The sequence below is a fragment of the Tasmannia lanceolata genome, unplaced genomic scaffold (assembly GCF_043159265.1).
Source record: "Tasmannia lanceolata isolate RefF3 unplaced genomic scaffold, GAP_Taslan_0.1 ptg000019l, whole genome shotgun sequence".
Taxonomy (NCBI): domain Eukaryota; kingdom Viridiplantae; phylum Streptophyta; class Magnoliopsida; order Canellales; family Winteraceae; genus Tasmannia; species Tasmannia lanceolata.
In genome coordinates this window covers 15,900,938-15,926,381 of record NW_027518696.1, presented here as the reverse complement: position 1 = coordinate 15,926,381, position 25,444 = coordinate 15,900,938, and the positions used below count along the sequence as shown (strand labels likewise).

Here is a 25,444-nt window from a genome sequence, read left to right as displayed (position 1 = left end):
CATGTAAACAAAAAGGGGCGAATATATCATTTCCCTGTTAAAAAAATATAGTGGGGCACATATTGTTCGGTGATCCAAACCATTCATTTGTTGGGCCGAGTTAGATAGCCTTGCCCCAAAAATCATCTCCATAGGATGATCATTGCTGTCCGATCTGTAGAGGTTTCGGCCAATAGATCAGATTTTTGTTGACTCACTGTGGCATCAAAGGCCGACCCAACAGATCAGTTCTAGTGCGGAATAGAGCTATCATCTTTGGATGTCATGACTGATCAAAGGTCTAGAATCATCCAATGATGATGGAATCAAGGGCAATATGCCGGATTGTGATGGGAAACAATATTCATGGACCCAATCTCCGGGTGTAGGGAAAACATAATATTGGTTAATTTTGATAAGGGAATTGCCAGCATCAATACAGAAGGCATTTCATCACGAGGTGGCTGGTCTGACGTGCGACAGACCTTAGCAAATCCCTTTTGATAAATAACATCATAAAGTGAAGGTCGCTCTTAAAAAGTGAAATGGGATGGTTCAAGTTTATCTTTTTTCGTGTGTAGAAAAATAGGAAATTTTAGAAATATTTTTCCTTTCCAATCTTTTCCAAAAAATTGCTGCAATCCAAACCGTATTTAGTCTCCAATTCATCTTAAACATATTATTAGATGCTTGGGGTCCATCGGATTGAGTCCTTCTACCCCGCAAAATAAACCGAGATTAAGAAAATATCCCATGTTAGTCAAGTGGGACCGGGTTACTAAGTGATTATCCGGATGGAATGGGTCAAAGAAGTGGCACTTCCATTGCCAATCGAGAGAAGGCGGATGATAACCACTCGGAAGAATGGAGGAGGTGCAAATTGATATAGGTCTCCTTGTGACGTTTACAGAAAGGAAGTCGGGTAAGTCATTGTTGCTCGGTTTGATAAAAACCAATGAAAGCCATTAAAACATATGGATCCTTCTTTTGTTTCACGCATGGCGCTTATCTCTATGTCCCTCTGGAGCTGGGCACTAACACATCATTTTTTAGGTTAATGGAAAGATCAAAGCTCTAAACTTGCAAATCCAAATCTCAAAAGAAAAGGAAAGAGAGAGAAATGGAAAAAGAAAATTACATATCCACAGCCATACGTTTGTACAGCTGAGCAGGCAACCTAGGTGTTGGGACTGCTTGCAGTGGGGCCCGCATGAATGTGACCAACCCGGGATTTTCCGACATGTCGATCTCCTCGGGCTGGACCCCCTCTGGTTGGGCCCAACAAAAATGGTGCAAGAGATGTCCCAACATGGATTGGACCAAGTTGATCCCCAATTGGGCCCCAGGGCACACCCGTCGGCCTGCCCCAAACGGAAGTAGCCGGAAATCACGGCCCTTAATGTCTATATCCTCCTCGAGAAACCGTTCAGGCCGAAATTCCAATGGATCTTTCCAATTGGCCGGATCACGGGCCAAGGCCCACACATTTAGGGTAACGTTAGTGCCCTTCGGAAGGTCATAATCCCCTATCTTGACGTGGGCCGCGGCCTTGTGAGGGAGCATTAGGGGTGTCGGAGGGTGTAATCTCAATGCCTCTTTGATGATACAATGTAGGTAGGGGAGGCTTGGGAAGTCGGATTCAGACATGATCCGATTGGGCCCGATTACCCGATCCAACTCCTCGTGGGCCTTATGTTGGACCCTAGGGTTTTTTATGAGCTCTGCCATAGCCCATTCAACAGATGTTGCAGTTGTGTCCATGCCTGCTGTGATCATGTCCTGCATTTTTTGGGCAATGTTATACTGATTAGAAAATCAAGAAAAGAAAGGGTAATTTCAGAAATTTATTTTTGGCAATGTTATATTGATTAGAAAATCAAACAAAAATAAAGGGTAGTTTTAGAAATTTATTTTAAAGTTTCAAAACATCACTAGCAAGGTTTCCTTATGCTAAATGGGCCCCACAATGGACCCAACCGCAACTTTACATTATCATGTGACATTGTGACATGGGCCATTTCACAAGTGACTGTGAAGGTAGTTTACCTCACAAAATTGAGTTGAATGAAGTATTTGGAGTTCCGAAGTATGGTTCTCAATGACTCAACTAGGTAAGAAGAGGAGTCAACTAGGTATGGCCCCTTCTCACTTAGTTGGTCCCACGAATATTCCATAGAATAATTTTTCATGGTTGCCAAACATGACCTTTGATAAAACGACAAAATCCTGATATGATTACAGGGTTTTAAAATATTTTGCGATTTTTTTATTTTTAGTATATATCATTAAAAATACCACAATAATTTTATGATATTTTACAATATTTTTTTATTGCGAAATGCTGTGAGCACAACCATGTTTTAATAGTTGCATGGTCCTAGCCAGTCTATTCTTTATTAATTGGCTCGTGAGAGCTTACTGGGAACTATATATAATAACCTTTTGACAGCCCTTTAAATACTAAAAGACGAGAAGCTTTAGCAGAAATATCAACACATTGTAGTGCTAATACATTTTATATTATTTCTTATATTATATATTTTAAATATTCTATTGTTTTTCAGTATTTTTCTCCGCATAAATCTGAAAGTAACAAAAAAATTTAAAATCTCCCAAGATATACACTTCCCGATGAATTCCAAGGCAAATATTTGCGATTACGTGTTGCATTACAATGAGCCCGCAACCAGGCGAAGCATTTTTTTTATTGTTAATTTCGTCTCAACCATAGTACCATAACAAGATGTTATTGAATTTTTGAGTTCATAAACCTAAAATTAGCCTAGCTATGAGAATTGTAATTGACAATCATAAAACTAGGCATTTCGTACCATGTTAGTTTGTCTTATTTGATTTGCATTTAATTTTGTTTATTTTTTAACCTATAAAGAGTGTTTGGATTGCTGGAATTGGGCGTTGGAATTGGCATCTCATTCCAATTTCACACGATTCTGACATTTGGTTCAAGAAATGAATGAAATCAAGGGCAGAAATGACACCAAGGCAGAATTAAAAGGGGGAAATTCTGTAATCTATTTCCCACCCCAAGAGGTGGTATTATGATTCCACCCATGTAGGAATGATATTATTTTGGAATTCTTTGAATTAAATTTTTTTATCTTGAGTTTTTTTTCCATTCCATTTCCAGAGGAATCAAAATAGAATCAAGATATGATGTCGATTCCGATTCCTGATTTTGGCAATCCAAACATATCATGCCTACTTTTAAGAATGTCTATACCAATTACTTCATTCATTTATAAAATAAATGGAGAAACAAAAAGAGAAGGATTACACACCCATAGAAGGCCGATAATGGTGTCTTCGCTAAGGTCATATTGGCCCTGTAGGGTGAGTAGCGCGTCTACAAAGTGTTGCTTGACACTGCTTGTTTGGTGCGCAAGTATGTGCTTATCCATGATAGCCTTGGTGAGTCGATCCCTACGAGCTCCATGGTTTGCAAAGGCCTCCTCTTCTAATGGAAACATCCACCGGAGCCATGGGATGTGTTCGGCCATGGTTAGAGACGCACCAAGCTTGATTCCATTAGCCACAATTGCTTTGAATTCCACTCCTTGCTCGTCCATCGCACCTTCAGAGTTCACAAAGCGCTTCCCAAATACAAGCCTCGTTATGTTGTTGAATGTGACTCCTTCCAGATAGTTCCTGACCACCATGCTCTCTCCCAACTTGTCTGGCACAAGAAAACAAAGGGCTGTGTATTTACAACGATAAGTACCATTTCATTTAAAATAACACCTTTTCACAACACAAGTGTCTTTTGAATGGAAATTACAAGCGTCTCTTTGAAAATATCCAACACCTTTCCATCACGCAGCCCTCCAATCTTCACGTCTCCTTAACCACAACCCATATAAACCCAGAAAACTAACTCCAACCGCCAACACTATCTACCCCAAAATCCCTCCTCAGCCCCTCCAACTGCAACACAGTCCCTAGAACCCTTAAACCCTCACTCCCTCTCTCCCTCTCTCTCTGCCGACAACACTACAACCCCCAAGAACCCTTTCACCTCCTCTGATCACTTTGTACAGCTAACAGTCCCTCTAGACTGTTAAATCCACTGGACCAGTCCACCACATACCCTCTCGCCCGACCTAAATCGTGAATCTGTTCAGTTTCTAGAAACCCCTTACATAGATGTTAGTTACCTAACCAATATGCTAAAAGCTTCAAAGGTGATGGAACACAATAGGCTAGGCCCTTTGAACTTCTTTTATACCAGGCTGGAACCCACCTAGTCCCGTACCCAGGCAGGTCCCCACTCAGGACTAATATTCCACCATGCTTCCGCATGCGCCGTGATGGCGTCGGAATCCGGGTCTGCGATCGCGCGGTCGGTAGAGGGCCTCCGCAGGGTCTGCAATCACAAACAAAGGGGTCAGGGTGGTCCGGGGTGGTCCCGGACGACCACTTCGACACCTAAGTCAGATTCTTCGACCAATCAATATAAATGACAGCGAGAAGAGGAGAGGGTTCGATCAGGTTTACCAAGGCCAAGGCGCAGGTTCTTTTCTTGGTGTGTGGGTTGATGGGTCGGAGGGGACTAACAGGGAGAGTGCGATTAAGTTCCTGGCCTCCCCTGCTGTTGCCTTGCCTCTTTCTTTTCCGATTGTCTTGTGGGAGCTGAGAAAATGATCCCTTCTTCTTCTCTTCTCCCCCCTTTTAAGGGGTGGCGTGCGGACCTTTTCATCATTATGGAGAGAAAACCTTCCTTTGCAGGATTGTGCCGTTCTCCTATTTCGACGGCGCTCGCGGCTTTGCTGGATAATCCCTTCCATAATTTGTGATGATGAGGTTTGGACGGCGAGAAGGTGACATGTGTCGCAATCGCATGGTCTTGTCGTTTATCAGCACCTTTCCTCATGATGGTTTAGGCTTTATTAGTGCATGGACGACACGTGGCGAGATTTGGGAGTAGCGCCGTATTTATGTTCCATCATAACACCCTCTTACTCCTTTGGTCCATTGAATGGGCCAAGGGAGTAATGTCTGGTCAAGCGATGCCATGGTGAGGGCATTTATGGGGGCTCCAGAGCATGAGGAGACGTGCCGTTTTATCCGGCGGTTATCCTCGGAAAATGGTAGCGTCATTATGTGGCTTCCGGTCGGAGATACGTGTCGGGTGGGTCACCTTGTTTCGAGACAGAAGGGTTTCTCCCTCGAGCTTAAAAAGGAAAACCATCCCGGCGTTCTGTCATTGCTTTTTTTTTTCCTGAGATAGGTGTTTCTCCGCACTTTTTCTTTTTTCAGCAACATGTCTGGTTCCCCTTCGAGGGTTAGGGGCAAAGCCCCTCTTTCTCAGGAATCGTCGAGTGACCCCGACCTGTCTTCCGACTCGGAGGAGGACCTTACGGCCCGCCGAAAAAAGGCTAAGAGGGACTCGGGCCCTTCCTCGGGCTTTCCCCCCCTTCGTTTTTCCTCCTTGCCTAGGAAGGACAAGTCGTCTCGCTCTCGTGTCGCCAGTGAGTGGTCTTTTTTCTCCCGGGCCTATCAGCAGGGGATGGAACTGCGTGGCCGGGTTTCGAAGATGGGTAAGAAGATTGAGGATTTGAAGCGGGAGAACGAGGCATTGCAGAGAAAGGTTCATTCCCTCAACGAGCAGCTGCTTGAATACGAAGTGGACCCCTTGCCGGAGAGCTCCTGGGAAGAGGAGGGGAACCCTTCGGGAGAGGAGTCTTCTTCTGATTAGTTTCTGACTTCTCCTGCTTTCCTGTTTTTTCTTTCTTTCTTCCCCTTTCTTGTCGGGGATTTTGGGGCCTGCGTGCCCTATGTTTGGTTTCTTATCCCCCCATTTTTTGTAGGTCTGTGGGCCAAGAGGATGTGAATGGATGGTTTTTATGAGTTTGTGCCGTGATTCTTATGCTGCTTTTCCCATATGTTTGGTTGCGTTTCCACTGTGTTTGGTATATATTTTCCTTGTTGCGAGGAATTGTGACGCTTTGTCCGAACCTGTGCGGGTTTCCGAGCTTTTACCTAGCGCGTTTAGTTTCCTCCTCCTGTTGTGTTCATGGGTCGAGCTCTCGTGCCTTGGCTCTGGCCCGAGCGCGTATTTTTCCTCTAGTGGCTTTGAAGTCGGATTTCTTTGCTTGGTTTCCCACCTCCGGACCCTTCCTTTTCATTAGGTGGGGAGGAGTTGAAAGTGATTTGTGATGATGAGGCTTGGACGATGAGAAAGTGACACGTGTCGTAATCGTACGGTCTTGCCGTTTCCCAACGCCTTTCTTCATTATGGTTAGGCTCTATTGGTGCCTGGACGATACGCGACGAGATTTGAGAGTAGCGCCGTGTTTTTGTCCTATCATATAATACCCCCCTACTCCTTTAGCCCATTTAATATCTGGTCAAACAATGCCTTGGTGAGGGTATTTATGGGGACCTTGGAGTACGAGGGGACGTGCTGTTTCGTTTGGTGGTTCCTTCCCGAGGAATTGTAGTGCCATTATGCGGTGCTGGCCGGCCATCCAATAGGAAGTGGACACGTGTAGGGCAAGTTACTTCGTTTCCTTTCCCAAGGGCTTCTCTTTGGGTTTATAAAGGATGACTTTTTCCGCTCCTTTCTCCTTCTTTGCTTTCTTTCTGCCTCTCTTCGGGCTTGCCAGAGATGTCATTGTCTCTCGAGGGTCTCTTTGTAAGTGATAAGGGGAAGGCTGCTACCGAGGGGAGTCCTCCCAGCAGCCTTGAAACAAACCCTGATGGGTTGGGGCCTCAACAACCAATTCCTGAGAAGGGCCCGCCTCAAGGGTTTCCCTCATGCTCTCATCCTCCTCCCCTTTTCGAGAGGGAGTCCCATGAAGCCTTTGTTCATCACAACCGCTCGTTCTTCTCTTATGTTCATCGTAGGGAAATGGAGGTCTGTAGCCGGATGATCGACATGGATCGAGAGATCGCAGCCTTGCATGTGGAGAACGCCTTGTTGAGGAACCGGGTGAGGTGGCTAAATGACCAGACATCGGCGGGCTTGGCAGATCCAGATTGGGGGAGCTCTTCGGAGGAGGAGCATAGCGATAAGGAGCTATCTGATGCGGAAAACTCTTTCAGTGGCCAGTCGCTTTAAGCCGGAGGCAATGGGATGAGGGGGACTTTGGAAGGGTTCTTTTCCTTTTTTCCTTTTTTTTATTGGGGGTCTTGGGGGCCCAGGTCTGCGTGCCCTATCTTATTTGTTTTCACTCTCCTCCCCCCTTTTTGTAGGCCCGTGGGCCAGAAGAAAATAGTTATAAATGGTTTCTTTTTGTACTTCTGACTTGTATCTTATGCTTCCTTTCCATCTGCGCAGTAGTCGAGTTATTTGAGTGGAGCGGTAGAAGTAAGACCGGGCCTTTGTTATGCGACCCGAGCCCTTTCCACTGTGCTCGGTATTTTTCATCTGGTGGAATTGTATGGCGGACCCTTGTGATGGGTCCCGAGCCTTTCCCCACTGTACTTGGTATTTTTCATCTGGTGGAATTGTATGCCGGACCCTTGTGATGGGTCCCGAGCCTTTCCCCACTGTATTTGGTATTTTTCATCTGGTGGAATTGTTTGCCGGACCCTTGTGATGGATCCCGAGCCTTTTCCCACTGTATTTGATATTTTCCATCCGGTGGCTTTGAGGTCGGATCCCTTTGCTCGGTTTCCCCTCTCCGGACCCTTCCTTTTCATTAGGTGGGGAGGAGTTGAAACTGGGCCAGCGCGGGCGATTTGAAGTCCGAGCCATTCCTTTGATTATGTGGCGACGATATGAAACTGGGCCAGCGCGGGTGGTTCAGAATCCGAGCCCTTCATTTTTTTAGGTGGGGAGGATATAGGGATGGCTTGCTGGGGAAGTCATTTAGCGGTAGGGGTAGCAACGTCTTTTCAGTCGGGGGGGGGGGAATGGCGCTTCGATTTTTGGCGGTTTCCTCGAATTTCCCAATCGGCGCTACGCTTGCACGTCCCATCGGATTAGACAGGGAGAGAGATTAATCGACGCGTGTCGAAACCCTAGCTCTTTTTAAGGCCTTTTTAGGGATTTCATTATTGCTTTATCTCTTCATCTCTCTCGGCTGAAGTGGGCTCCCTTCTGCAGCGATTTCTCTAGGTGTTGCTCTTTACTAACTTCTCTCTGGTTTTTGCCCTTCCTCGTTTATCTGCCTCGGTGAGTTCTGTGCTTTTTATTTCATCTTACATTTGATTATTTTACGATGCCTGTCGCAACCGGTTCTCAGAGTCCGTCTTCTGAGTCAGTAGAAGTATTGGAGAGGGCTCCGCCAAGGAAAAGGAGGCGGTTAGTAAATGGCGGGGGTGGCGGCTTTCTAGTCGATCAGCCAACCAGGGAGTTGGAAGACAGCTCCGGTGCTTCTGGATCATCATTGGGGGCCGCTCCCTTTGAATCTCCCCCTTGAGTTTCTTCAGCTCGCGAGGCGGAGATTAGGGATATTCTATCCGGTGCCGTTATTCGCCCTGGTCGGGTGACGTCCTGGAAGAGTTCTTTGGAAGAAGGGGCGGCGGAGAGGATTAGGAGGGAGTTTCACATTCCCGATGATTACGGGATTAGGGTTCCTTCTTTTGGGGATGGGGTGTGTGAGGGCGTCACGAAGGAAGAGGTAGCTTTCTACGTGGAGGCTTTTCGGGCGGGGATTAGGTTTTCGCTCTTGGGTATCATAGTAGAGGCCCTCGAGTTCTACCGAGTGGCCCCCTCCCAACTAGCACCCAATAGTTGGCGTACTCTCTTGGCCTTTGTGGCCAAAGCGGGTCTTCACAAGATTCAGCCTACCCTCCCTCTGCTCTTGAGTTGTGTTGCCCTTAGCCCATTGGTGAAGGGGGAGGACAGCTGGTTGTACCTGACCCAGCGTCCTCAGGTGAAGATCGCGGCGAACCTGCCTTCTTCCATTAAGAAGTGGAAAGAGGAGTACGTGTTTATTATTCCCCCGTCGGATGCTGGTTGGGGCTTCCCCCGTTCTTGGAGGAGCTCTGTTGAGTGGCGAAGGAAATCCCTCCCCGACGAGTCCGACTGTAGTAAGTTTGACTTGGAGAAGCTCGCCTCTGGGGAGGCTCTTGATGTTTCTGAGTTTAGATGGGAGAGGGGTCTGAGGAGGCTCGGTTTGCTGGGTGCTATGGAGAGGAGGGCCCGCTGCACGGGCGAGGAGGTGGGGGAGAGTTCCGCCAGTCATCGTGGTGAGCCTTTTTCCCTAGGTTTGCCTATATGTACTTCAAGCATTTTTTTAGCTGTCATTTTCTTTGCTCTGAGTTGTTGTTGCTCTTTTATTTTTGGCAGCAGGTATGTCTTCTTCTGGTGATGCTGGTAGGGGAAAGGGGGTTGCGGCGATGGCGGCAAAGGGTCCGGTTAGCCGTCAGAAGATTCCTTCCGGCTTTATGGCCGCAGCCAGGAAAGAGCGGTCGCAAACTATGCTTCCCCCGTCCGCACCGTCTAGCTCTTCCGGTCGATTGGTCAGAGAGAGGGGTACGGCTAGGTCTCCTCCCCGGGAATTGGAGCCTCCTGCCAAGAGGGTTGCCCCTTCTTGCGCTAAACAGGGGAAAGCCGGCCGTGGGGCCCGTCCTCCTGCTGCATTTGCGGAGGATATGTCGAGTCGGGTGGAAGGGTCGGTTATGACCAAGCTGCTTCTGGAGCGAATGGAGTTTTCCCTGCAGTGCTACCGGGTGCAAGGAGAAATGTTTAAGCTTGACTGGAAGATCGGCGTTGAGGATGGTGTCCTCGGAAATCCTCGGGTTGGGGTGGAGCTTGGGTTGATGACCGCCCTTCTTGGCGATGAGACTGAGTTAGAAAGCTTCCCCCGCAGGGCCCTGGGGGCTCGGTACCTTCAGTCGATGTCCTGCGTAAGTACCGAGCGGCTGGCTTTTCCGCTTGTGCTTTCCCTTTTTTGTTGCCATTGAGACCGCACGTGGCAATTTTCTAATGGTTTGCTTTTTGTAGGCTCAAAGTTACGCCAGGAAGATGCTACAGTACATGGTTGAGGACGAGTCCGAGATCGGAGCTTTCGAGGACCGAGTTCGCAAGCTGAGTGAGGACCTGGAGAAGGCCCAAGCCGAAAAAGGAGGCGCTTGACGACACCGTTTCTCAACTCCGGGGGGAACTCCAGCTGGCCGAGGATGGAAGGAACCGTACGAAAAATAACTTAGTGGTGGCCCGACAAACCTTCGCTGAGGAGCTGGTGAAAGCGCGGGAGGAATGGCGAGGTTCCGAGGAATTTTTTAAGGCCGCGGCCTCGTTTAGCGTGGATATCGAGATAGATGCTTTCGTCGAATGTCGGCGGCGCGTTCGCGAGGTTGATCCTTTTTCCCTTTTGAGAAGTTGGTGCACGAGGCCGAGGAAGCAGTTCCGGAGGATCTTTTGGCGGAGCCAGTGGATACCACGAGACCAGTCGAGGATCTGGTGGTTGCCCCGGAAGCTCCGACAGTTACTGAGACCTCTGCGGGGGCTCGGTGAGGCTCGGATGCCTTGGGATTTTTTGCTTCTTTTTATGGTTCTACCGATGTGCTGGGTCTGTAATAGCTATTTGAACTCTAGTTCTTTTTTTTTCTTTTATATACAATGTGCCGGGGGCGATTTGAGCTTTTCGGTATTTTTCTTCGCGGCGGGTTATTAAATTCATATTGGTTGGCGAGAATACTTCTAGTGCGCCCCTGTAGGGCGTCTTGTTCGTGGAAGGACCATCTTCCCCTTGAGTGATCAGCTCGGAGTTAATGGGTCCCGCCTGCCCTTTTAAAAAATGGAGGTCTTTTTTTTCATGGGGAGCGTTTTAGGGTATTTTCGGGGGGATCAGCCTAGATGCTACCTCTGTCCCACTCCCTGTCTTTTTTCGGCCCTTCATTCGTCATAGGCCGGAAAGTGGAGATGCACATGGCTTAGGTAGAAATGCTATTCCATTAATTTGTAAAGGGGAAAACATGGCTTTGCTTCTGGAAATAACAAAAAGAAAACAAACAAAACATCCGTCATAACTTAAAAGAAAACACGGACCTTACCCTTCCTTTTTACTGGTAAAACTCTCGGAGGTTATCCATGCTCCAACTTCGAGGGACTAGGCCCCCATCGAGGTGCTCTAGCTAGTAGGCCCCGGGGCGGAGATCTCGAACGATGCTGTAGGGTCCTTCCCATTTTGGTGCGAGTTTCCCGGTGTTTCGGGGGTCGGATACTTCCGCCCGTCGTAGTACTAGGTCTCCGGGCTTTACCGTGCGCTTTTTTACTCGGGCGTTGTAGTATCGTGCCACCCTTTGCTGGTAGGAGGCGGTTCAGAGGAGGGCTTGCTCTCTTTTTTCGAGTACGAGATCGAGAGCGTTTCGGAGGAGCTTAGAATTTCCTTGTTCGTCGTAGTTCTCCGTGCGGAAGCTGGAGAGGCCGATTTCCAACGGAATGACCGCTTCGGCCCCGAAAGTCAAACTGAAAGGCGACTCCCCGGTTGCGGTCCGTGGCATTGTCCAGTAGGCCCAGAGGACGCTAGGGAGTGCTTCTACCCAGCTCTTTCCAGCTTCTCCCAATCGTTTCTTGAGGCTTTGGAGCAAGATTCTGTTAGTTACCTCTACTTGTCCGTTGGCCTGCGGGTGTGCTACGGAGGCGAAACGGTGTTTGATGCTCAGATTATCACAGAATCTGCCGAAATCAGCACTTGCGAACTGGGGTCCGTTGTCTGTTACGAGTATTCTCGGAATGCAGAAACGGCAGACCACGTCATGATAAAAAACTTTTCTGTTGCTTTTGAATTTGGCCTTGCCACGGCTTTAACTTCGACCCACTTGGTGAAGTAATCGATGGCGACGTACAACATCGTGTGCCCCCCATGGGGCCTTTGGGAACGGCCTGAGCAGGTCCATGCCCCACATGGCGAAAGGCAAGGGTCCTGCCACCGTGGTGTATGGGGTGGCCGGTTGACGGGGGGTGGTGGCGAACCTCTGGCATGGGCTGCATTTTTTGACGAACTCTTTGGCGTCTCTGAGGATTGTAGGCCAAAAGTAGCCGTGCCTTACGATCTTCTTAGCTAGGATCCTGCCGTCTCCGTGGTCTCCACAGATTCTCTCGTGTACCCCCGCAGTGCGTATTCCGATTCGGACGGTAGCAGGCATCGGAGGTACGGCCATGTGTATGACCGTTTGTACAGCCTGGGTCCGTGGACCACGTAGTGGGCGGCCTTTGCGGTTAGGCGTCGGGCTTCCAGCTTGTCTTCGGTAGTATCCCGTTTTTAGATACCGCATGATGGGATCCATCCAGTTTGGTCCTGGTGGAATTTCCAAGACTTGTACCTCATTGATGCTGGGGTGGAGCAGTATTTCTGTGAGCACGGTACCGAAGTCATGGGTTTCTTCAGAGGCCATTTTCGACAGAGCATCTGCTCGATTGTTCATGTCTCGCGGTACCTGGAGAATCTCAACTTCCCCCATTCTCTGCAGCTTTTCTTTTACCTTCTGGAGGTATCTTTTCATTCTGAGGTCCCTGGCCTCGTATACCCCATTTACTTGATTGACGACCAGCTGGGAATCGCTATAGACTTTTAACTTTCCTGCGCCGAGCTCTGCGGCTAGGCTTAGCCCTGCCAATAAGGCCTCGTATTCAGCCTCGTTGTTGGAAGCTGTGAAATCTAGCCGGAGGGCGTATTCTACTGTGAATCCGTCAGGGCAGTGGAGGACCACTCCTGCCCCGCGCCCCGTTTTACCTGCTGAGCCATCAACATGCAGGGTCCAGTGAATCTTGCTGCTCTGTTCCGTCGAGTCGGGCCCCATGTCTTCGCAAGCCGTTTGCTCGGTGGGGCCCCTGGTCTTCTCCATTATTGCCGGTTCCGTGGCAGGGGCTGTGGATTCCACTATAAAGTCGGCAAGGGCTGGGATTTAATGGCCGGCCTCGGTCGGACCTGTATGTCGAACTCTCCTAACTCGACGGCCCAGCTTACAATCCTGCCCGAGGTCTCTGATTTTTGGAGAATCCTCCTGAGGGGTTGGTCAGTCAAAAGAATTATGGGATGGGTCTGGAAGTAGGGGCGGAGTTTCCGGGTGGTGCTTACAACTGCGAGAGCGAATTTTTCTATGTTCAAGTACCGAGTTTCCGCACCGTGGACGGTCTTGCTTACGTAGTACACCGGGTGCTCCCTCTTGTCGCTCTGTTTGGCCAATACCGCGCTTACCGCCGTAGGGCTGATGGCTAGATACAAAAATAATTCCTCCCCCGGCTCAGGTTTGGCTAGTACGGGCGGTGTCTGAAGGTACTGTTTCAAGGCGTCGAAAGCTTCTTGACAGGCTGGGGTCCATTCGAATTCTCGTATGTTTTTTAGCTGTTTAAAGAAGGGCTGACATTTCTCCGCCGACTTGGGCATGAAACGGCCGATGGCGGTGATTCGTCCTGCGAGCCGCTGGACCTCTACCGATGTTGTCGGGGCCTCCATGTCCAGGATGGCCTGGATTTTTTTCGGGGTTGGCCTCGATGCCTCTCTAGCTAACCATGAACCCTAAGAACTTCCCGGAAGTCACCCCGAAGGCGCATTTTGAGGGATCCAGCGCCTCGTCCAAGCTTTTTACCAGCATGTCATTAACATACACCTCCACGTTTCTTCCGATCTGCTCCCGGAATAGCTTGTTTACGAGCCGCTGGTATGTGGCCCCCACATTTTTTAACTCGAAGGGCATGACGGTGTAGCAGTAGACGCCCTGATCGGTGATGAACGCTGTTTTCGGGATGTCTGGTTCGTGCATTTTTACCTGATTGTAACCGGAGAAGGCATCTAGGAAGGTGAGGAGCTCGTGACCGGATGTGGCGTCGATGAGCTGGTCTATACGCGGGAGGGGGTAAGGGTCCTTTGGGCAGGCTCGGTTTAGGCATGTGAAGTCTATACAGGCCCGCCAGTCCCCACCGGTCTTCTTGACCATGACCACATTGGACAGCCACATTGGTCCCCGTGGAAGTCGCAGAACTTTCTTGTGGACCGCTTCTTCGGGTCCGTGGCCATTCTCTTGGGGGGGGGGGGGTCAGGAGATCCTGATCTCTGATAGCTAGCAGGACATGGGAGAGGGGAACCTTCAGGGGGGCGCTTCCCAGTCTTTCGAAGACGGGGACGGGGTTCCGGCTCGCCTGTCTTTCCTCGGCCTGTGGCCTCACGGCTCTTCGGCCGTCGTTGCTTTTTCTTTCATCGAAGCCGGGCAGGCTCCGCTCTCGTGTGCAGGCTTCTTCTGCTCGCACAAATTTGTCAGCCTTGGATTCAAGCTCCTGCAGGTCCCGTGGTGGCTTGAGGGTAAGATGTAGTTTGAGATTCGGGTCGGTGGTGGCATGCTTCAGTGTTGCGACCGCTATTTGGACATCCATGTTGGAAAGTTGGGCTAGCTCAGCGTTGAATTTCAACATGAAGTCTCTTAGGGTCTCGTTTCTTCCTTGCCGGAGAGCTAAGAGGGCATCCGCTGGATCGTGGCGGAGGCGGTTGTTGGCGAATCTTGCGCTGAACTTCTTTCCGAATTTGTGGAAGGATGCGATGGAGTCGGGCTCCAATCTCATGTACCAGTCGTTAGCGGTCTTTCTTAACAGGGAGGCAAAGACTCTGCACATACATCCGTCCGACGTGCCCCAGAGCATCATCACCCTTTTGAAAGTTTGGAGGAACTCAAGAGGGTCTGTGCTCCCATCGTACAGACCGAAACGGGAGAGGTCTATTCCTGCTTCACTGGGGTCTTTAAGACCTCCGAGGTGAACGGGGATGCCGTTTCCCTCTCCCATTCGTCGAGGATGCCATGGGCGTAAGGCTTTTTCATTTCCAGTTTTACTTCTCGGATTTGCCTCTGCAGGTTGGCTAGCGGGTACATACCGGGGGGTTGAGCTGAGGTCGCTACCTCCTCTGTCCGAGCTGGGGGTGGTCCCTGGAAATGAGCCGTCCGGACAGGGGGAGCGCGGCTTAGCGTAGCTTGCTCCCCGTCGTTTCGCTGGTGCCCCTAGCTGTGGGAGGCAAAGGGCTATATGCCGATGGGGAGGGTGTCCGGCAGGCCGGTACTCGCCTTCGCCGGGGATGACGCTCCCCTGGCTGTTCTTTGTCACCTTCGTCATAGGCCTCCGTCTGGTCATGTGTTGTCAGGGGCCTCCCCGGGGCCGGAGGTTCCGGCGGAGGCAAACGTTGGAGTAGCTCTTGGCAGAGTTCGTTGAATATTTCCATGGTGGGGACCATTTGCGGTGTGCTGGAGGAGGGCTGGTGTCGGCCCGAGAGCGGCGAGTTTGGCTCCCGGGAACTTGAGGTGTGGGTTTGCGCGTGTTGGGCCTGGCTCCTGGTCATTACCCTTATTTCTCGCTGTTGGGTGTGGTTTCTCATCGCCGTAAGGAGTTCAATACTCGACGGGTCCCACGGATGGCTCCAATATGATGGCGTCGGAATCCGGGTCTGCGATCGCGCAGTCGGTAGAGGGCCTCCGCGGGGTCTGCAATCACAAACAAGGGGTCAGGGTGGTCCAGGGTGGGTTCCGGAAGACCACTTCGACACCTAAGTCAGATTCTTCGACCAATCAATATAAAGGACAGCGAGAAGAGGAGAGGGTTCGATTAGGTTTACCAAGGCCAAAGCGCAGGTTCTTTTCTTGGTGCGTGGGTGGATGGGTCAGAGGGGACTAACATGGAGAGTGGGATTAAGTTCCTGGCCTCCCCTGCTGTTGCCTTGCCTCTTTCTTTTCCGATTGTCTTGTGGGAGCTGAGAAAAGAATCCCTTCTTCTTCCCTTCTCCCCCCTTTTAAGTGGCGTACAGACCTTTTCATCATTATGGAGAGAAAACCTTCCTTTGCAGGATTGGGCCATTCTCCTGTTTCGACGACGCGCGTGGCTTTGTTGGATAATCCCTTCCATAATTTGTGATGATGAGGTTTGGACGGCGAGAAGGTGACATGTGTCGCAATCGCATGGTCTTGTCGTTTATCAGCACCTTTCCTCATGATGGTTGAGGCTTTATTGGTGCATGGACGACACGTGGCGAGATTTGGGAGTAGCGCTGTATTTATGTCCCATCACACCGTCCTTGGCGGCCTACTCTGTGATAGCTTTCACCCTTGCTTTGTTTCGAGATAGCCTTTTCCACATGTCACCCCGACTCGAACACATGACGTGTTGGCTGCTCTGAGACCAAATGTTAAGTAGTTAACTTACATGCCAAAAGCCCTAGGGCTGATAGCAAGCATTAGGCTAGGCCTTTTTTTTTTAATGAAAAAAAAAAGGGCCTAGCCTACCGCGTGCCAACAACCCTAGGGCTAGGCCCTTTAAACCTGTCATATACCAGGCTGTGTCCCACCTAGTTCCATAATTAGGTAGGCCTCTACTCAGGACCATAAAAATAACCCTTAGTTGTTACACCTATAAAAATACCCATATCATGATTTAACAGACGAGTGAGATTTCATGATCTCAATGGAAGGAAATGTGTTTTGTAACCACATAAAAGAAGTAGGTGTAGGAATCTATGCCACCTTAGAAATGGATTTTATTTGAAGCCAATGCCAGGCAGTCTAGATCACTTCTTTACATTGTAATTCTTTATACTGCTTAGTGTCGCAGATAAGCCAATAAATTAAGATGTGGTGAAGCAGGAAAAATCATCTGGTTTGTTTTTTGGCACCCGGAGGAGGGATATAAAATATGACCACACATGCATTCCTAACTTTTACACATGTTTTAAGATTTATTCCTTGAACCATGTGTAAATTCATGATCCCAGGGCTATTAAATGGTGCTTAACAAGCTCTTTAGCAAAAACTATATTTTTTTACTTGCACTCATTCCTATAACGGATCTGAGCACGCATTCCTATAACACTAATTCTTTTTACTTGACACACACTGCTATGTAAATAACACTCATTGCTGCCATTTCTTAGCAAATTGGATCTTAACAAGCATGCAAGGTTGATTTTTCACCATGAAGGAATAACTTTAGAGAACTGATATAGTGAAGGGTGTCCTCTAGATACAAGGGCGCGGCTGCTATTGTTCATTTTAAAAAAAAGGAGCTTTTACTGTTCCCATTTTCATACATTTATGTGACCGTTTTAAACATTAAATCCTAAAGCACATATTTTTCACCTGAATAATGTTTGCCTATAGTGTATGCCAACACACTAGGAGAAATTATATGTTGAAGGGCCTTATAAACACGTACTCACCATCCCATCCTTGATATTTCATCCGCAGCTCTGCTGTTGGATCAAATATCAAGGGTGGTACTTCTATCGTACCAACTTTACGTGTTTATAAGGCCTTTCATCATATAATTTCTCCACACTAGTATTCCAGGCCCATGCTATGCATGGGTGTAAAATGGTGGGCCGTAAAATTAATACTAAATTGAATTTCTAGAGGAAAAAGCTTTTCAACAAAACCAATTCTTGGGAAGAAAACTAATGATAATGGAAAGAAACATATATGGCTAGTATAATATACACACACATACACACGCATGCGTGTGTAAGCTTATACACCAAAGATATGTATGTGTGCTTGTGTGCGGAGAAATACCTGGATTGGTGCAATCCCTAAAGATGGATTCAACCATGGCTGTGACCTCATCTTCTCTGATGGGCCTTAGAGCTTCAAGTCTCTTCGAAGAGAAAAGCTCTAGGGTACACATTTTCCTAACTTTTACGTAGTGAGGCCCATAGTCGGCCCATATAAGGTCCTTCCCATCTCTACTGAATTTCGCAGCTGACCGATTCCTTGGCCTATCAGCTAGCTGTTGGTCCTTCTCCTTAAGCACTTCCTTTGCCAACTCCGAGCTCGACACAATTACATTTAGGGTTGACCCGAACCATACTGACATGATCGGCCCATATATAAGCGACCATTCATGGAAGCATCGGAACCTCACCGGCTTTATGTCGTAGAGGTTTCCAATAATGGGCCATGCCCATGGGCCTGGGGGTAGCCTTAATCTTAACTGTTGATAGAGCTTCAAAGCAAGGAAGATGAAGATGAAGATGACGGGTGTAAGGATAAGAAGAAGAGCCATGGATACACGCACAAAAAGATAGCTTATCAGGTATGTTAGGGGGAGTTGATTGATGACATACACACATATATAATGTGTGTGCGCGCGCGTGTGTGTGTCTATATATATATATATATATATATATATATATATATATAATGTGTGTGCGCGCGCGCGTGTGTGTGTGTATATATATATATATATATATATATATATATATATATAGATATATAGAAAACGGTTCCTACATATATGTGTAGAGAGTTCTTTGCACACTAGCTTAAAATACAGTGGGGGCCCACATTGTTTGGGTGATCCAAGCCATCCATTTTAAAGGCCCTCACATAGATAGGGTGTCTACAAAAAATCAGATCCATAGGATCATCCCAACCCTACGATTTGTGGAGGTAAAATGGATGTCTTTAAACCTTCACAAATTAGTCTATTTTTTGCCTCCACAGTTCGAATGGTTAGGATGATCCTATGGATCTGATTTTTTATGGACACCTTATCTATGTGAGGGCCTTAAAAATGAATGGTTTGGATCACCCAAATAATGTGGCCCCCACTGTATTTTAAGCTAGTGTGTAGATAACTTATCTACACATATGTGTAGGAATTGTTTTCTCATATATATATATATATATATATATATGAGAAAACATTTCCTACACACTTGTGTAGGTAAGTTACCTACACACTAGCTTAAAATACATAGGGGGCCCACATTGTTTGGGTGTCCACAAAAAATCAGATCCATAGGATTAAAGGAGATGATTTCTTTGAATAATTGTATCTTTGAAAGCCACTCTCCACCATATCAGTTTTAATGCAAGTTTGAAAATCTGAACAGTTATAAATTAAATGAACATGTGAGCCGTGCTTGGTATAATTATAATGGGACTAAAATCTAGTCAACGTCAACATGGTTCCAAAAATGGGTTTTATTTAAGGGTTTTGTTAACTAGTGCGTTGAGGTGCATTGAAAATGTAAATCTAATATAAATGTAGGGAAATGTTATCCACACTGCTGTACTTTGATGAGGGCACTCCTCACTTAATTAAAAGTACCGTATGGCCCTCACCATAGGATGATCCAAACCGTCCATTAGATGGGCCACAGCCTAAATAGGTTGTGTCCCAAAAATCATTTCCATAGGTTGATCCTAACCCTCCGATCTATAGAGGGTTAGGATCCACCCTCAAACATTCTGATCGGAGGGTTAGGATTAACTATGGAAACACTTTTTGGGGTACAACCTATTTAGGCCGTGGCCCATCTAATGGACAGTTTGGATCATCCTATGGTGCGGGCCATACCATACTTTTAATAAAGTGAGGAGTGTCCTCATCAAAATACAGTAGTGCGGATAACATTTCCCTAAATGTACATAGGAACTTAATCCCTTTATTTAAATAAGCCCCACACACTTTTCCACATTGTAATGACAACCTTTTAAACCTAAATCAAGAAGTGGTAACTAAGCCTTTATTTTTTATGTAATTATGAAAATACCCTTAAGGGCCCATTTGGATGCAGAGAAGGTTTTGATTTTGATTTCTCACATTTGCAGCCCTTTTTGCATTGTAATTTAATTTGCATCCGGATCAAATTCTTGGATTCCCAATTCAACAACTGACAGTAAAAAAAAATCAGATTTCCAAATATGCTGTGCAAATAAGAAATTGGAAATCCACAGAGATCTAGCAGTTTCCTTCACCCTCTTTGCTCTTCAACCTCTCCCCTCTAATAGGAAGTACCCCCTTCGCTCTCTCTCTCCCTCACCATGAGCTGCCGGATCTATTCATTTTGTATTCAAAACTCAATTCCAAATCCAAATACAATATATGAGGTATCCAAATGGGCCCTTACTTAAGAAAGACATGAAATGCTTAATTAATTAAAAAAATGTCTACTGATATTCCCACTACAATGTTTTGATAATGAGAGGAACTCACCTTGGCTTTTATATTTAAAAAAGCTATTACAATTCTGAAAAAAATCACTCAGTAGCCCATCAAAAAAGAAAAGACACGGTGAGTTTGTCTGATTATGAAAACATGGTAGTGCAAATATCAGTAGCCTTAACAAAACTGTCTGGATCTATGGACTGGAAAAAGGCATTGGAAGGGTATTATAGTCATTTGAAATATATTGGCATGGTCATTTTAGACAAAAAATGATGACACGGTGATTTTGCAAAGGCAAATACGAGGGAAGCTACTGAATAAAGGCATTTTGTGGGCTTTGTTACAAATTTTACTATTTTAGGGGTTGCAATATAATGTCCCTAACTTAACCGAGATGGGTGTTGTGCACCCTCCCCTCAAGAAAAGCTTATGTCATTTTTGTCCAAAAAAATAATCTTTGGCTCAACAGGTTTGTCCCATGTTTTCCTCTTCTAAAGTGTTAGAATATGTGAGATCCACCCGTTGTATTGGGTGTAGATCTCACCGTTGGATCATCTTGGTTGATAGATTAAGCAAGTTCGTTAGATGAGATAACCTAGATATATTAGGCAGCCGGCTTAGAATTGCAATCAATTTAAATTAGGATATTCTATTAATCTATTAATATCTCTTTCCATATTTATCAGATATTACTATGTTTATCTCTTTTGAGTGTTTTATATAAACACTCATCTGGACCGACTGTAATTGCATTCAATATTAGTGAAAGGGAAATGATAAATGCGCCCCTTTCCATCACTTGGGACACCCAGCTACAGTGTATCTATGACTGCAAAGGGGCTGATGTACTTCGCATTTGAAGGAATGAAGTGACCTGATTGCTACGTACAATGCAGCTGGGTGTCCCAAGTGATGAAAAGGGGTGCATTTATCATTTCCCTTAGTGAAATCATCATAAATTTATCATGGATCAAAGGGTCCGACCTAGACCCTGCGCTGACCACAACACACAATTCTGTTATGGCTAGATTAGCCGTCCGCTGGGACATCATTGACTCCAACAACAATTCAAAGTCGCAAATCCAGCCCGACTGCCTTGGCCAACTTCTCCGTCCCTCTACATATGGGGTTACGATCATCCATTGGAGATGAGTTTTGGGGCCCAACAAATGAATCGTTTGCCTCATCGAACCACCAACTATATATTTTAGAAAAAAAAACTTAGTTCTCAATTTAAAATCTGAAAAATTGGATCATGACCTCACATCTTCTTTTCTGTTTTTCATCGATCGGTGAGGATAATTCCTGATTCGGATAAGATTCATCTATCTCAAAATCCTAATCTGCTCAATTCGCAATTAGAGAATTCCTCGGATTCAACTTTGGTGTTTGAATAAGTTGAGAATCTAAACCATTGGATCAGATGATGAATTAAAATTATACACTAAACATAAGGGTAACTTTTTAATTCGGTTCTCGGTTCCCGGTTCTGTGAACCGTAAGACCAAACCGAACCGGACTACATAGTAGGACCGAACCGAACCGGACCGAACATAATCGGTTTGGTTTGGTCCGGTTCTCCGGTTCTATCCGATTAACTATCTTAATTAGTGGTTTAAAAATGGGACAGCTTGTCTGCAAAAAATGCCTTGTTCGATGGTCCCTAGCAAATCCCTTTAAAACTTGGAATAATGTTTTAAAAAGCCTACTGATGTTGGCACTACTATATTTTGAAAATTGCACTAACTCTGCTTATCTTTTATCTTTAAATTGCTTATGAGAGCTTTTTGGGAACCGTAGTAGACTAGAAACCTTTGATAGCTGTTTAAATAATGAAAGACAAGCAGGGTTTGTGCAATTATTAATAATACAACACCAACAATAATACAACACCATATATCTTCAATAATACAACACCATATATCTTCAATAATACAACAACAACAAAAAATAAAAGAGAAGATCTGATCATGTACCTGCATATATAATTAATCCTAAAAAATTTCATTAATATATCTATAATTACTTAATTGTATTGCATGATTGCATCCATAATAATCATCTCAAACCAAAATATTACAGTCATGATATCAAATTCAAACTTCCAAACCAAGTTCCAAACCACAAAAAAGCAAGCTCCTCCTCCTGCAGAAAAAAAGTTCCTAAGTAAGGTTTCAAGCAGGTAGCAACATCGAACAATAGAAGTTAAATCATAAAGAGTTATTAATGGACAGAAACATGATTAAGTACCTATTCCAGGCAGGCAGCAACATAGAATGAAAAGAGAAGATCACAATTTGTTATTCTTTGCAATTTCTGAAATTAATAAAGCAATTGTTAGTTAGCACTAGTGACAGCAGCAAGCAATTGATAGATATATTAACAGAGCAGTAAAGCAAGGTCCATATCATCTCACCTTTTTCGAACACTTCTTGTTCTTCTAACTCTTCCTCTTCCATGTTCATGGTCGAACTAGAGGAAGGTCGAACCCAATCCGATCCACAGATGAGTGCCTCTGCTATCTTAGGAGTTAGAGAACTCCTAAAGGGGTTTAGCACTCGTCCACCAGTGCTAAAAGCAGATTCATAAGCCACTGTGGAAACTGGTATAGATAGGAGATCTCGAGCCATCACCGATAAAACAGGAAATTGAGCACTGTGAAAACTCCACCATCTTAGTATATCGAAGTTCTCATCCGCCTCTTCAATTCCTTCTGATAAATATTTATCTAGGTCGGTTAAATTTGCACCACCTCCAACCTGAGATTGTAATATTCTAAACTTGGCTCTTGATCTATCTTTCGTTGAAAGTTCATCCGAAACCACTCTTTCAAGCAAACTAAAACTTTGACCCACACTGCTAGTTGGTGACATAGTATTTTTGTATTCATCAAACAATCTATATGTCAAACCCTTCACTACCTCCGTAACTACCTCTCCAGCTGCTCCTTGGTACATTTCTTTGATCGCAAGCTCAACATATTTCAACTTGTACCGTGGATCAATTACAACAGCTACAAAAAGTAGCTTGTTCATCTTACTCGAATACCCACCCCAATACTTGTCACATTTTTCTATCATTTTGCTTGCCATCGAAGAAATATCACGGTCATTTTCATTCTTCCAATCAAACAACACATCATACAACACAGTCAACTCCTGAAAGAAATTGGATGAAGTGACAAAACTAGTGCCCGAAACCTTGTTTGTGAGCTCATAAAAATGTCGTAGAAAAACCATTAATCTTCTCACCGCAACCCAATCAGATGAAGTAGGCGTGCCTAATCCATTATTCGCCTCTAAATAAATCTTAATCTGAGGCTCTATACACTCAAATCTAGCAAATGCACATTCAAACTTTTCTGCAGCATCCAACATAAAATAAGTGGAGTTTCACCTAGTACACACATCCAGACACAATAGATTCTTACTTTGTATTCCTTCCATTTGGACACATTCCCAGAATTTGTGTGTCCTACTAGATGAACCTCTCACAAATTTAATCGCCTCACGAATTCTAGCAATTGAGACATTATACTCTTTCAAACCATCACAAACAATAAGATTTACAATATGCGCAACACATCTCATTTGCATAAACTCTCCTCCTAATATGCTAGAAAATGAATTTTTCAACCACCTCACAAGGTTATCGTTAGCACTAGCATTATCCACGGTACAAGTCAAAATTTTTCGGATCCCCCATTCTTTCAAACACTTTTCTATGGCTGTCCCCATAGCTTCACCCTTGTGATCGATTATAGGACAAAAGTTGAGAATTTTTTTATTCAACTTCCATTGATCATCAACAAAATGCACCGTGATAGACATGAAACTCATACCTCGATTACTAGTCCATGTATCCGTGGTAATGCAAATGCCTTGGCTACTACACCTCAAGTAGCTTTTCAACTTGCATTTCTCACCCTCGTATAAATTTACCACCTCCCTCCTGCATGTTTGCCTCGATATTGGGATGAAGCACGGTTGTAGTAATTTGCATAAGCTCCGGAAGCGCGGTTGTACGACAAACTTGAATGGAAGTTCACCTATCCATAATAAAGCAAACAACCAATTGTCAATATTCAATCAACATAATTAAATTAAAAAATAACCTTGAATTGAATGGATACGAACCTTCCATAATCATCAAAGCCATTTCCCTCTTAATAGCTGCGTGATCAAACTTCCATGTCGTTAGTGAAGATTCACCAGATTTATCCATGGAAAAGGTCAATTGTGATTGACCACTAGAAGCTAAAGCTTGCGGCTTCTTTTTACAAACCTTCAAGTGCTTCCACAAAGATGAAGTCCCGTTAACGCCACTGTTGCACTTACAGTCATTCTCACAATAATTACACTTGCATATATCCAAACCATAAAGTGAAGATTCACCGCCACTAGCAACATCATCTACGTTGGGCTTCAGTTTTCGGTGAAAATGAGTCCAAATAGCAGATCTCGGCTGCTGCGATTTTTTGCTTCTCTTTGTCGAAGTAGTAGCAGCGACACTTGCATTTTCAGTTTCTTCATCGTTGATGTCAATATCAGCATCATTGTTATTGATGTTGTCGACCACCAACGACGGGAGTGTATCAGAAGAAGAACTCCTTGACATTCTTTAGCTGGCCTGGGAAAGGGAAAAGAATATATTTAGTCATAGAAAAGACAGAGAAAGGGAAAAGATAGAAACTAGAAGGAAGGATTCTATTGAATTATTAAAACAAGACCCAAGAAGAAGAAAAAAGAAAACTATCATTCAAAAGAAAAAAAAAATCATTCAACATTCGAAACAGAGGAAGACCCAAAACAGAACAATAACCCTAATTGAAATTAAAAAGAAAGAAAAGAAAGATCCATAAAGAATATTCAATCAGAGCAAAGACCCATAAAGAGAAAAAGTAATAAACCAAAATCAGAACAAGAAACCCATAACAAAGAATTCAATCAGTAAAATACCCAGATTACATAGAATGAAATCAAGATTACAATGGAAAGATATAACTATAGAATATTCTAATCTACCCTACTTACTAATTCAATCTAGCTGCCTAATCTAGTGGCCGGGTTTACCTCAATCGACCAACTTGCCTAATCTAACACTATATGATCCAACGGTAAATCTAGAAACCATCTCACATATTCTAATTTCTAACACAAGAACATCTTGCAAGTCAATCTTATTTGTAAATAAGAACAGGTATTAGTGGTATCAAAAGAGACCCTTAATTAATAAATTAAATGTTTGATAATTATAGGATTAATTATTTGTTAATCTAGAAATCAATCTCATTTATTATTCTTTCAGGGCACGTTTGGCAAGCATTAAAAAAATTCATGGAATAGTTTGGATTCCTAATGTAAGATTGGAGCAGATGGAGAGATTTGAAGGGCCGGTGAGGGAGGAGAACATGAGATGTGAGGCTGGAAAACATGAAAAAATAAAAAAACTATTGTAAATAGCGAATCTTTTCTGATTTATTTTACTAAAACACTTGTTTTTTTAAATCTCAGCCGCGCGTTCCCTTTACCATTCAGGCATTCAAAGAAAAAAAAAACATGAACATCAGAAACTCAGAAAGAAAGAAGAGATATTGCCTGGAATGGATAAAGCAGTCACAGAATAGGGGGC

The 25,444-nt window shown here is 45.2% G+C and overlaps 2 protein-coding genes across 2 annotated transcripts; both read right to left on the bottom strand.

Moving 5' to 3' along the window:
• Positions 1-919: 919 nt before the first annotated feature.
• On the bottom strand, positions 920-17,946 carry LOC143853084 (p-coumarate 3-hydroxylase-like). Its single transcript, XM_077362804.1, has 3 exons — positions 17,434-17,946; positions 3,279-3,673; positions 920-1,758 (listed from the first exon to the last, which is right to left on the bottom strand). The coding sequence occupies exons 1-3, from the start codon at positions 17,921-17,923 to the stop codon at positions 1,114-1,116; spliced, it is 1,530 nt and encodes a 509-aa protein (XP_077218919.1). The 5' UTR covers positions 17,924-17,946; the 3' UTR covers positions 920-1,113.
• Positions 17,947-23,205: 5,259 nt separating this feature from the next.
• Positions 23,206-24,430, bottom strand: LOC143852357 (zinc finger BED domain-containing protein RICESLEEPER 2-like). The gene is made up of 2 exons (XM_077361739.1): positions 23,950-24,430; positions 23,206-23,861 (listed from the first exon to the last, which is right to left on the bottom strand). The coding sequence occupies exons 1-2, from the start codon at positions 24,428-24,430 to the stop codon at positions 23,206-23,208; spliced, it is 1,137 nt and encodes a 378-aa protein (XP_077217854.1).
• Positions 24,431-25,444: the final 1,014 nt, after the last annotated feature.